We start from the raw sequence: 13,454 nt of genomic DNA, 5'->3' as shown, positions 1-13,454 counted from the left end.
TTTCTTTATTGGGTAACTAGACTAGTAGACATTTAAAAATAGTCAGATGCTGCAAATGGAAGACACCACCAGCATGGCTTGCTGTGCAAATGATAGATGAAGGCTACTCTACTGTACATTGGGGGTGGCACGTATCACAAACAAAACAGATTTGCCTTTTTTAATAAAATATTGATATCGCTTCCCTCTAGTTAGCTAGCCATCTACAGTTCTGGAATGCTGTTATCAAGTGGTTAAATTAAACATAAAGAAATTTGATAATTCCCTTAATTGAATTTTCATTTTGATGCAGTGGATTGTGGATGTCATTATTATAGTAATCTGACTTGGTATAGAAGAGCACCTTACTTTGGGCCAACATTATTATTTCTCTATAGTTGTGGGTTACCCATTTGCTTCGTGTGTTCATTAAAACATGGTTTTTATTTTTCCTTCAGAAGGATCAGCTTATCAAGAGTTAAAATATCTCACTAAATTCTTAATTTCTCAGGTTGTGAAACGCCAAATGCTGAGCAGCCCTTCATGTGTCTTGATCTGACGTTCATCACTGTGCTGCTGCAGGATGGCTTTGGTTTGAAGCCAGAGAAGTCATTAAATGTAAGTGACACTCAGTGAAAATGCCATATGAATTTGATTAATCAATTTACTAAATTAACATTTCGATTTATTGATAAGTTTTTTTTTTTTCATTTTGTCTAAGAAACTGTCTTTGAAATAAGTAAATATTGCATGTAGTTGGAAAACAAATACTCTACTTGAATCCAGATTTTTGATGGTTGAGTTCCTCATTTATATGGCCAGGATCACACATCCAAAAATGCAAAAGTTCTTGTGAAGAAATTTTGATTGTTGAATACAGTTCAGACATTTATAGTCTGGAAGTTGTGTGGTAGTATTATAGGAGGAGATGCTACCCTGTTAGATTTAACACATCTTTTGTTCACATAACAAATCCATATCTGAATGGCTGTTTGTATTTACTCTTAATTCTGTGAAATTGAGGAAACTGTTCAGCAAATCACATTCTGTACCTTCATTAGTTTGAGGGCTATCCGGAAAGAAATAGATATTTGATATAAAAAATTAATGATATGGAAAAATCAAATGTTATTACATACATTGTGAAGGGACACTATTAAGCTATTTTTCTACATCACCACCACTCAAATTGAGGCATGTATCATACTGTGGCACAAGTTTTTCAATACTATCTCTTTAGAAATCTGCTGTCTGCGATTGTGAACATTGGTTTATACCAGCAAGCAGTTCGGCACGTTTCAAAGTGTTGTGTAGTGAGCCATTTCATTGGTGGGAAGGGGTGGTAGTCACTTGGTGCCAAATGCGGACTGTATGTTGGATGATCAAACAACTTTCATCCAAAACCCAGTATGCTCTCTCGGGTTTGATTGGCAGTGTGTGGATGTGCGTTTTGTGGGAAAACAAAAGTTTTGCGCCAAGTTTTCCTCGCCACTTATTTAGTATCACCTGCCTTTACTTTTTTCAATGTTTGACAATACTTCTGAGTTAATTGTTGTGCCTTGTTCAAGGAAACCAATAATAATCATTCCCTTAAGAGTACCAAAACACAGTATCCATGATCTTTCTTGCTGAAAGCATTTGCAAACACATCCTTAGTTTCTTAGGAGAATTTGTGTCTTCATTCCATCAATGATCTTTTTTGATTCACAATTGCTACTTCACCCAAGTCTTGTCCCCAGTTACAACACGACAAACACTTTATCATTTCTCTCGTAATCTATGAGAAAGATAAGTGCTGCATTATGTCTGTTGTTTATGGTCTTCCATTAGGATTTTGGGAACCCACCTTGCACAAAATTGTGGTAACCTAGCTTCTCTGTCACCATTTCATGCACCAGACTCCTTGAAGTTTGGAAAAATGTCGCGAAAGTTCCGTGATTGTGAAGCAATGATTTTCACGAATTTCGTCAATGACTTTCATCACCAGTTTGTCAGTCACAAGGCTAGGCCTACCACTGCATTCCTCATCATGAACATTGGTATGGAAGTTTTTAAAATAAATGCACCATTACCTCATTCGACTTTCACTCATTCCATTTCTGTACCCCCCTGTGGGTTCGGGGGTAAGAATAGGCCCACGGTATTCCTGCCTGTCGTAAGAGGCGACTAAAAGGAGTCTCAAACGTTTTGGCCTTGTGAGATGGTCCCCTAACGGGTTTGACCTCCATCCTTCTAAATTTTCCGAAGAGCGAGCCGATTGGGGAAGGGCGCCTTACAAGGAGCGATGTGTCCATCAAGCATTACCATCTCTAGCCAGGTTTGTCGTCATCGCTTAGCAGTCCCGCTCACCTACCATCTCTTGGGCGTGGATTTGTTCTTGGGTGCGGTTTCTTGCAGTCTGCTATGCTGTGCCGCTTTATGCGCCAATGACGATATTGGATTACATCACCTGAAATCCAGCACGGTAGCCAGTCCGTTGTGGTGGGGCCGCCATGTACCCTGTTGGTTGTAGCCCCCTGACTACACAGGGATCGCTCTGCTGATGCCAGCGCCGTTAACTCCCCACGTATGCCAAGGAGTAGATGCCTATCTCCTTGGGGCATTGGGACTCCCGGCAATGGCCATCCTGCCAGGTGGTCGTTGCTGAGGCTGGGTGGCGCCCGTGGGGAGGGCCCTTGGTCGGAGTAGGTGGCATCAGGGCGGATGACCCGCAATGAAGCGTGGTACATCATCTCTTGCTGGTGGCCAGCCGCCAGCAGTCTCTAAGCGTTCCAGGGCTCAATACAACGCAACTACATATGACCCCAAATCGTTCCCCTCCCTGGCTACACCATGGGAGGAACGAAAGACTAAGGATGCCAGCGAACCATACTCGCCCCGCTACCTGGTGTGTACGAGAGCTGATGGTGAATCCTTTACATCCATGAAGCCTCAGTTCTTCGTCGAGCACTTAGAGGACAAGTTCGGGGAGGTGGAGGGCTTGTCCAAAATGCGCTCGGGCTCGGTTTTGATCAAATCGGCGTCCTCCGCCCAGTCCCGCCGGTTACTCGATTGTAACAAGCTGGGGGATGTTCCGGTTACAATCACGCCCCATAAGAGTCTTAATATGGTCCAGGGCATAATATTCCATCGGGACCTTCTATTGCAGTCCGATGACGAGCTTCGCGCCAATTTAGAGCGGCGAGGTGTTCACTTCGTCCGGCGCGTACATCGTGGTCCAAGGGATAAGCAGGTTGCCACCGGTGCCTTCATCTTGGCCTTCGAGGGTGATACTTTACCTGAGAAGGTCAAGGTGATGGTCTATCGTTGTGACGTCAAGCCATATATCCCTCCCCCGATGCGGTGCTTTAAGTGCTGGAAGTTCGGGCATATGTCTTCCCGCTGTACTTCCGGCCTCACATGTCGAGATTGTGGACGCCCATCACATCCCGATACTCCATGTGCTCCGCCTCCCATCTGTGTAAACTGCGGAGAGCACCACTCACCTTGCTCGCCGGACTGCAGGATCTACCAGAAAGAGCGCAAAATCATGGAGTATAAGACCCTGGACCGCCTGACATACACTGAGGCCAGGCAGAAGTTTGAACGCCTCCATCCTGTTCGAATGCCTGCCTCTTACGCCGCGGCTGCTACTGTTATGGCCCCATTAGCTCTCCCTCAGACTGCCACCTCTCAGAGCCGGAATGCTACACCTGCCCCCTTGATGGTGGGGGGCACTTCACTCCCTGCTGCTCCTGCACTACCTGCCTCAGGAGCAGCAACCCCCCAACCATCGGGGACATCAGTCCCCACTTCTAAGCTGGGGAAGCCTCAAACTTCCCCTGCTCGAATAGCACGGAAAGGGTCCCTTGGGTCCCTTCCTTCCCAGGTTTCCGCCTCTGGGAAGGGTGACGTCAGCCAATGGAAGAAAAGCAGACCAGCGGCTGATCGCAGGGCTTCCCGCTCCTCCTCCGTCCCGGAGACTGACTCGCTGGAGCCCTCCCAGCCAATAAAACCCAAGGACCAGAGAGACAAGACGAAGAAGAAGACCTCTAAGGCCAAGGACCACGCGGTGGCATCCACCCCACTGCTCCCTACAGGCTCTGCGTCCGGGGATAAGGTGGAGATCCGGGCGTCCGCTGAGGACCTGGACCTCGCCGGACCCTCAGACGCCATGGAAGCAGATTGTACTGGTCCTCCATCGGTGGCAGCAGGTGTCCCAGTGGCGTGATCTGCCTCCTCGGCCCCTTCACGCCTTTTTCGGACATGGACAAAGCAATACTCCAGTGGAACTGCAGCGCTTTTTTCCACCACCTTGCTGAGCTTCGCCAACTCATCAGCAGTCACCCTTTCCTCTGCATTGCCCTACAGGAAACTTGGTTTCCGGCAATGCGGACCCCTGCCCTACGTGGGTATCGGGGTTATTACAAGAACCGGGCAGCTTATGAGAGGGTATCTGGTGGAGTCTGCGTCTACATCCTTAACTCTGTCTACAGCGAATGTGTACCTCTTCACACACCTTTAGAGGCTGTCGCTGTAAGGATGTGGACGCCTCAGTCTATTACTGTCTGCAGTTTGTATCTTCCGCCAGATGGTGATGTCTCGCGTCATGTGTTGGCTGCATTGATAGCACAACTGCCTCCTCCTTTTGTGTTACTGGGCGACTTTAACGCCCATAACCCCCTGTGGGGTAGCGCCGCGATTACTGGCCGGGGTAGAGATGTCGAGACTCTTCTCTCGCAGCTTGACCTCTGCCTCTTAAACACGGGAGAGCCGACACATTTCAGCGTCGTCCATGGCACATTTTCGGCCATCGACCTTTCTATCTGCAGCCCCGGACTTTCACCATCCATCCACTGGAGTGTCCATGACGACTTATGTGGTAGTGACCATTTCCCCATCTTTCTGTCACTACCACAGCGTCACTCTTCTGAACGCCCCTCCAGATGGGCTCTGAATAAGGCTGATTGGGGCTTGTTCTCCTCTCTCGCCACTATCGCACCTCCTTCCCCTGACACCATTGATGCGGTGGTTCAGTCGGTCACCACCGGCATCGTTTCTGCGGCGGCATCTGCGATTCACTGTTCATCCGGGTCCCCTCGGAGGAGGACTGTGCCTTGGTGGGCGCCCGAGATCGCAGAGGCGATTAGAGATCGCCGGCGGGCTCTTCAACGCCATAAACGGCACCCGTCCTTGGAGAACCTCATCGTTTTTAAACAGCTCCGTGCCCGTGCCCGACGCCTTATTCGCCAACGGAAGCAGGAGTGCTGGGAACGGTATGTTTCCACCATTGGCGTCCGTACCTCTGCATCGCAGGTTTGGGCTAAGATTAGGCGACTCCATGGCTATCGGCCGCCTGTCTCTGTCCCTGGGCTTTCGCTGAATGGAGTGGTGTGTACTGACTCCGACACGATTGCGGACCGGTTAGCAGCACATTTTGCTCAGTGTTCCGCATCTACGAATTACCCACTGGCCTTCCGCTCCCGGAAAGAGCGGTTGGAAAGTTGGAGGCTTTCCTTTCACACGCGCCACGCGGAGTCGTACAATGCTCCTTTCAGCGACTGGGAATTCCAGAGTGCCCTATCTGCTTGCCCTGATACGGCTCCTGGGCCAGACCGCATCCACAGCCAGATGCTGAAACACCTCTCTGTGAATTGCAAGCGACGCCTCCTAGATGTTTTCAACCGCATCTGGGTTGAGGGTGTGTTCCCGTCTCAATGGCGAGAAAGCATCGTCCTCCCCGTGTTGAAACCTGGCAAGAACCCGCTGGAGGTGGACAGCTACCGCCCCATAAGCCTCACCAACGTTCTTTGCGAGTTGCTAGAACGTATGGTGAGCCGGAGGTTGAGTTGGCTCCTCGAGTCTCGAGGCCTTCTGGCTCCGTCTCAGGGTGGGTTCCGCAAAGGCCGCTCTGCCGTCGATAATCTGGTCTCCCTAGAGTCTGCCGTCCGTACAGCCTTTGCACGCCGCCAACATCTGGTTGCCGTCTTCTTCGACATGCGGAAGGCGTACGATACGACTTGGCGATATCACATCCTGGCCACACTTCATGGGTGGGGTCTTAGGGGCCCGATCCCGATTTTTATTCAGAATTTTCTGTCGTCTCGTTCCTTCCGCGTGCAAGTTGCTGCGTCCCATAGTTCCTCCCGGGTCCAGGAGAACGGGGTCCCACAGGGGTCTGTCCTCAGTGTCTCCCTGTTTTTAATTGCAATCAATGGGCTCGCTGAGGCGGTGGGATCGTCCGTCGCAGCTTTGTTGTATGCAGACGATTTCTGCCTCTACTACAGCTCCGCTGGCATTGCAGTTGCTGAGCGCCAGCTGCAGGGCGCTATCCGCAAGGCGCAGTCGTGGGCTGTAGCGCACGGCTTCCAGTTTTCGGCCGCTAAGACCTGCGTTGTGCATTTCTGCCGGCGTTGCACGGTTCACCCTCAGCCACGCCTTTACCTTGACGGTGAACCTCTTGCTGTGGTAGAGGCGCATCGGTTCTTGGGACTGGTATTTGATGCCCGGTTGACTTGGCTGCCTCATATTAGGCAGCTTAAACAAACATGCTGGCGGCATTTAAACGCTCTCCGTTGCCTTAGCCACACCGGATGGGGTGCCGATCGGTCCACCCTTCTCCGGCTGTATCAAGCGCTGATCCAGTCCCGCCTTGATTATGGGTGTGTGGCTTATGGTTCGGCGTCGCCATCAGCGTTGCAATTGCTGGATCCCATCCATCACTGCGGGATCCGACTCGCCACAGGAGCATTTCGGACAAGCCCTGATGACAGCTTACTTGTGGAGGCTGGTGTTCCTCCATTGCGGATCCGGTGCGACCGACTTCTGGCCGCTTATGCTGCCCACGTTTGTAGCTTGCCAGGGCATCCCAACTACCGTCTCCTGTTCCCGCACTCGATCGTCCATCTTCCAGACAGGCGGCCCCGGTCAGGGTGTACGATCACGGTTCGCATCCGGGCTCTACTGTGTGGGATTGAGTTTTTTCCTCTCCCGCCTGTTTTCCGGGCCAATCTCCGTCTGCCCCCTTGGTGTGTGCGCCGACCATGCATTCGGCTGGATTTGGCACAGGGTCCGAAAGACTCGGTCCCTCCTCCGGCCCTCCGCCGCCGCTTTGTTGCTCTCCTTGCCGAGTTTCCCGGATCTGCCGTGACCTATACCGACGGTTCGATGGTCTCTGGTCGCACTGGTTACGCTCTTACTCTAGAGGATCATTGTGAGCAACGGTCGCTGGCACCCGGGAACAGTGTATACACTGCCGAGTTGGTTGCCATCTATCGCGCCCTAGAGTATATCCGCTCCCACTCAGGTGAGTCCTTTGTCATCTGTAGTGACTCCCTGAGTGGTTTACGAGCTCTTGACCAGTGCTTTCCTCGTTCCCGTCTGGTGATGGCCATCCACGAGTCGCTCCATGCTCTTGCCCGTTGCGGCCGCTCCGTGGTCTTTGTTTGGACCCCAGGTCATGTCGGCATCCCGGGCAATGAGCGGGTTGACACGCTGGCTAAACAGGCAGTGAGTTCACCGGCTCTGGAACTCGGCCTTATGGAGTGTGATCTTCTGTCGCTTTTGCGCCAGAAAGTGCTTGGTGCCTGGGGTGACGAGTGGCGCACCCTGCCCACGCCCAACAAACTTCGGGCGGTGAAGGAGACGACCCATGTGTGGCGCTCCTCCATGCGGGCCTCTCGGAAGGACTCTGTCGTCCTCTGCCGGCTGCGCGTTGGCCACACGTGGCTGACGCACGGCCATTTGTTGCGCCGGGAGGACCCACCGCTATGTCGCTGCGGGGCAGCTCTGACGGTGGTCCACATTTTGGTGGACTGCCCGCTTTTAACAGGACTCAGGCAGACGTTTGCACTGCCTGATACCCTCCCTGCCCTTTTATGTGATGACGATGCTATGGCGGACCTCGTGTTGAGTTTTATTCGGGCAGGGGGTTTTTATCGTATGATTTGAGTGTTTGTCCTTTTATTTCCTGTATTGACTTGGGCCTTTGGCCTGTGGTTTTAAACTGTGGGTTTTAATGTCATTTGGTGGTTGGCTTTTCGTTATTTTCATGGTCGGCCAACCACCTTCACACTCGGTGCGATTTTAGTTCCGTTTGTCTGGTCTTTGTCTGCCTTTCTTGTATTGTGTCGTCCCTTCTCTCAGTTCTCCGTTTTTAACGACTGACAGTTTTTATTTCGTGTGATTTTATCGTGGAACAAGGGACCGATGACCTTAGCAGTCTGGTCCCTTCAATCCCACACCCAACCAACCATTTCTGTACACATCACAATGGTTGCAATAAATTTCAGTTGGTCTGCAGTTTTTTGCCAACAAAAACTTAATTGTGGAACACACCTAACAAGTGATGAGATTTTCTATTACAGCACACATTTTAACCCATCACAGAAAGCAAAGTAGCAGAGACATAGACTGTACGCTACCACTGTTGGATGCGTACTGAGTGTAGGGACATATGGCACAAAGATGGCAACTGCAGCTCCTCCCACTGCTGTGCTAAACCAAACCATCTGTTACTTTCTGGATAACCATTGTATATATCTTGCCCATTTCTATTGCAGAATATCTATAGTCTGATGTGGTGTGTTGAATAGTGTTGTTACAAGGTGTGGAATAGTCAAACTAACTGCAATGCATTCTTGTTCTCTTGAGGTGATAGTGCTGCTAAGATGTCACTGTTTCATAAATGCCATATCTTGTTTCATTTACATGCAGGGTAATAGTTGCTTTGCAACAGTGTGTTTACTAAAGACCCTTCAAATTGGTTGACAGTTTCTTATAATAACTTTATTTATTTAGTGACTTGTTTATTAAAACTCTCAGTAAATGGATAAAACTGGAGACTTCATAAAGAAGCCTGTCAGCTTTTCCTGGGTATTAGATATGGCCAGCTAGGAATTGTTTCACTCTTGGACTTGGATGTGGAAGGACTGCAGTTCAAATTCGTTTCTGACTATCCTGATTGGAGTTTTCCATGGTGTTCCTTGATCACTTAGAAAAGTGTCGGGATCATTCCTTTAAATTGGCTGGACCTATTTCCTTCCCATTCTTCTCCAAATGAACTTATTCTTCAACTGTGGTGAATTCAGTTTCAGTGGGATGTTAAAGTCTTATCTTTCCTCCAATTTCTCAAACACATTATAAGAAGGCTTGGACTATATGTTCAAGTAAGTGTTTACTAGCTTCTTTCCTCAAACTGACAGTATATGGTGAGAAATTTTCAAGGAGCTCATAGTTATTCTGTACAATACCCCATTCTCTTCATTGGTTAAGTGGATTCAAGACAATTGATGGATTGGCTTCTCTAGTTGATGTTCTTTTGATTCTAATTTGGGCTTTTCAACAGTCTGGTCAGCCTGTTTTGTATGGTCTCTTCAAGTCAGTCTCTCTCTCTCTCTCTCTCTCTCTCTCTCTCTCTCTCTCTCTCTCTGGGAATGAGGTGTTACATCGCTGAAACAGACCATATTACAAAGTGGTGTCTGGACATAAGAGTGATCACTCATTTGTATGCATTTTGTGCTTTCCAGGAACTTTGGGACTACTTTTAATAATGGGTGTTGAAACTACATTGAGAGAAATGTAAGTGGAAATCTTTGAGTCCACATGTAGGCAGCTATTGGTCTGAAAATTATTTGAACTGCACAGTGCTTTACATTTCATCAAGGTCCAAACCATCTCACCCAATAAATTTTAAATAGACCTCAAGAGACAGCCACACAATAAAGGAATTTACTTGGGCTGGCTATATTTGTTTCTCACCATGCCAAAGATCAGTAGCAGAAGAGAAAATCCTTAGGTGACATTCAGCCAATGTGAGCAGTTAAGCATTAAAATGAAAGGGTTTTGACTGATATTTGTGAATGACTTATTAGATGACAGCATGTAGCAGAAAGTTGCAACCAGCTCTGCTTTATTGGCACAGTTTCTGGAAAGTCTCTCTCACTGAGTGTTAATTTCTGAGGAATTGCTACATATTGCAATTCACACAGGAGGAAATGTGGTCTTCTGGTCTAAGGAAAATCTCATGATGCATGAGGGTTGGAAAGGAACACATTCTGGGTTAAGATATAGGCTGGAATGTCATCACAGTAGCTGGTTGGACCTCATCACACCAGGCAACTCATTATGGGGAATAATCAAGCCCCTTGTGGCTAAATGTTGCTACAAGCCTAATGAAGGCATTTTTAAGAGTTGAGGAACCCTTTCTATGTGCAGCTCCTGAGGTGCTCCATAAGATGTTGATAAGAAAATGACTCGTAGATATCTGTATAGGGTGTGATGGTGCACATACAGATCTGCTGGATACATGGATTTTATGCGTGTACTCTATTGATGTAGGAGTATGGGGGCTTTCTGGGCACACAGTACTTGCAAAGAAGCAGAGTTCATTTACTTACTTGTAGCCCAATTTAGATTTTGTCATGTTTCCTTGTTTAATCTCCTTTTCAGTGTAATTTCAGCCAATACCAGGATATTTAAAACAGCATACAGTCAGATTCTAAATTCTATTTTAATAAGTCTGTTGCCTGAATTGACAGCCACTTCTGAATGGCCATAGTTGTGGTGCTGACTGTTGTTTATTTTTACTGACAGTTCAGCAGTTCAACTAAAAAACTCATTACCGCTTTTTCTGTACTACTCAACTGCAGACAGCATTTTTTAGTACTTAATGTGTACATAATTTTTGAGTTCTTTTAGAATTTCACGAAGAACGTATGTTGCAACTTGAGGAACCTCATCGGGTAAGAAAAAAAATAATAAAGCATATGTTTTCTGGAACTTTTGCATCAAATTTCTGCGCCAAGTCTGCATGGATGATGGCCACCTTTAACTGCTGTAGCCCTCTGGGTTTTTTTTTTTTTTTTTTTTTTTTTTTTTTACCATTGCATTGTTGATGCAGCTTCCTCTGTAAACTTCTGATCTGCCAATTAATTTTTACCACTTTAATGGTTTCTGTGCATAGAAGATTGATCACAATTTATCATTAACACTTGGCAGTATTTTTAAAAGATTAAGTCATTTTAAATAATGACCAGTGAATTTAGTTGGGTATGAATGCTTCAATTAGGGTACTGCTGGTAACTAAGGTATATACAGGTACTTACAGTGCATTGTGCAGTTTTCCAGCTGCAGCACTGTAGTAAGTATTTATAAAAAGAACATATTTTTAAAAACAAAGTTTGTTCAGTTATCCAAATACTCCATTCTGAATATGGCTTTTCTTCTTTTTTTCAGTTGTACAAGAAAATTGATGGTCATGAGATCAGCTGGGCTCTTGGTGCTGCATTCCATATCCTACAAAATGGATTGTGATAGTTGGCCAACTCCATTGACATATTGTTGTTTGATTCTTCTCTCCATTTTATTTTCCTGTTGTTTTAACTGTTCCAAAGTATTAGCCCAATGATGTGCCTTACCTGTGTGTGTGTGTGTGTGTGTGTGTGTGTGTGTGTGTGTGTGTGTGTGTGCAGATTTGTTTCTGTGGATAACTGTACAATATTAAGTTTTAGTAGTCTTGTTTATATACTGTTACATGTGACCAGTGAAATCAGTATTTTGATAAAAGTTTTTACAGATTTGAAATATTTCCATCTGATATTAGGTACATGTATTGTTGTTAAAAGAGGGGGGTAAGACAAATTCAAGAGTTGTTTCATCAATCATTTGAAGACATGGTTCTCATTACGTAAACAATGTGTCATCCAGCATCCTTCATTACCTGTAGTTCCTGAATTTTTAGATTGCGATTTCTGTAGAAGGAAACTTTTGTAATAGTGGTCAAGATATATTGTGATAGAAAATGCATATCTGTCTGTTAATTAAACTTCATTATAGACAAAGACAGGTGCATATATTTTGAAAATGCACTGACATTTACTGCATGCATCAAATGCTGTCAAGTGTAAAGCAGTGGTAGGATAATTTATTGATTTTAAATTTTCGATAAAGTTTATATGCCAATGTAGAATATTCTGGGATTATTTCCTTTAAATTTTGCACATCAATTTCATCTCAGATTCTGTATTTATGTCAGATAAATAATTTCATCGTAAGTAATGGGCAGATTTTTATATTTTGTGGCATTTGAACAACTTTATGGTCGACAGTGATAATGCCCTCTATGCTATGAGGACTTGTTGGCCTGCATTTCAAGTGGCTGTGACAGAGCAACATGCCAGAATGATGTTATTGTTGAAGACTTTAGTTTGGGGACCAGACATAATAAAGTGTTGTGGCTATTGTCAGTAACATGTTCATGAAGAGTGTTTGATTATCTTCAGTATTCAACCAAGAAATACTATTGAAATGTTCAAAACATGTGATTAATTAGTCTAAAGTAGTTTTGATGGCAAAATCTACTAAGGCCATTCATTATTAAACGTATTAAAGAATCTGCAGAGGACAGGCTTTGAAAGGAAATGATAGTTTTCTCTCATCCAAAATAAGGGAGTGTGTGTTTGTGTGCTTTCACTAATTTGGTCATATTTTTGTTATCTACCCAAGTTATATTTTGTTCCACAGATAATGCAGAATCATGATCATTTCCATAAAAAAAAACTTTCTTTGCATTTAATGTTTACATTGTGCGCTCAAATTTGTCATCTCTGAAACATTTTATCATAGTGTGTTATTTTAAGAACAACAGTTGTGATATGTTAGACCTTTAATTATAAAAAGGTGTATTTTTAAATGTGTAGATAAAACAGTGTTGTTACTGTATCTTATAAAATTTCACTCTTTTTGTTGCTGTTGTGACAGAGATCACACATTTATTTATTCTTGTTTTATTGTTATGCCTGAAAGAGAAAAGGTTGTGAAGAAATATAGGATTTGTAAGTGGTTATCTTGCAGACTGTGCACCTGTTTTGAATCACCTTAACCAGCACTCTAATTTTTGGTTGTTCTATTCAAAATTAATGAAAATAGTCTTCCATAATAACTCAATAAAATTGGACAGTTTCATTCTGACTTGTATATCTTTTATTTACTAGTCGTTAACACATACCTGGCACTTATCAAAGATATATTTTCAAAATAAGGTTGGTTATTCAGATAACCTATGTCGATATATTTATTTGTTTGTAGTCACGAATAGCGGATATGCTGAGTCGCATATAGGCACAACAAAAAGGCTCTCGGAATTATAGCTTTCGGGCATTAAAGCCTATGTCAACATTAGAAAACACACACACACACACACACACACAAACGCAACTTGCACACAACTTGCATACCTTCCATGGGTTTATTTATTAATTTGGTAATATATATTGATTTTAATAATACAAATACCAGACTGTGAGCCATTTTTCAAGGTTCTAATCGCATATGTGAGATAATGTGTCTCATTTTTCAAGGTTCTAATCGCATATGTGAGATAATGTGTCTCATTTAAGTAATGTTTTGGTGCTTTATTGGCAACTACATCATGAAAAGGTAATGCTGTCATATATCGAACTGCTGTAACTTACACACAATAGTTATTTGCAACCTAC

The 13,454-nt window shown here is 45.1% G+C and overlaps 1 protein-coding gene across 3 annotated transcripts in view; it reads left to right on the top strand.

Annotated features, from left to right (window-relative positions):
• The window catches only part of LOC126291698 (ectonucleoside triphosphate diphosphohydrolase 5), a 53,137-nt gene extending 40,210 nt beyond the window's left edge, over window positions 1–12,927 (top strand). For all 3 annotated transcript variants that reach the window (XM_049985328.1, XM_049985327.1, XM_049985329.1), the window contains exons 11-12: window positions 491–597; window positions 11,194–12,927. In XM_049985328.1, the coding sequence (XP_049841285.1) occupies window positions 491–597; window positions 11,194–11,271 (185 nt within the window). In that variant the 3' untranslated portion in view covers window positions 11,272–12,927. The remainder of the gene's footprint in view (window positions 1–490; window positions 598–11,193) is intronic.
• Window positions 12,928–13,454: the final 527 nt, after the last annotated feature.

The sequence above is a fragment of the Schistocerca gregaria genome, chromosome 9 (assembly GCF_023897955.1).
Source record: "Schistocerca gregaria isolate iqSchGreg1 chromosome 9, iqSchGreg1.2, whole genome shotgun sequence".
Taxonomy (NCBI): domain Eukaryota; kingdom Metazoa; phylum Arthropoda; class Insecta; order Orthoptera; family Acrididae; genus Schistocerca; species Schistocerca gregaria.
The sequence above is the reverse complement of the archived record's forward strand: the minus strand, read 5'-3'. Positions and strand labels throughout refer to the sequence as shown.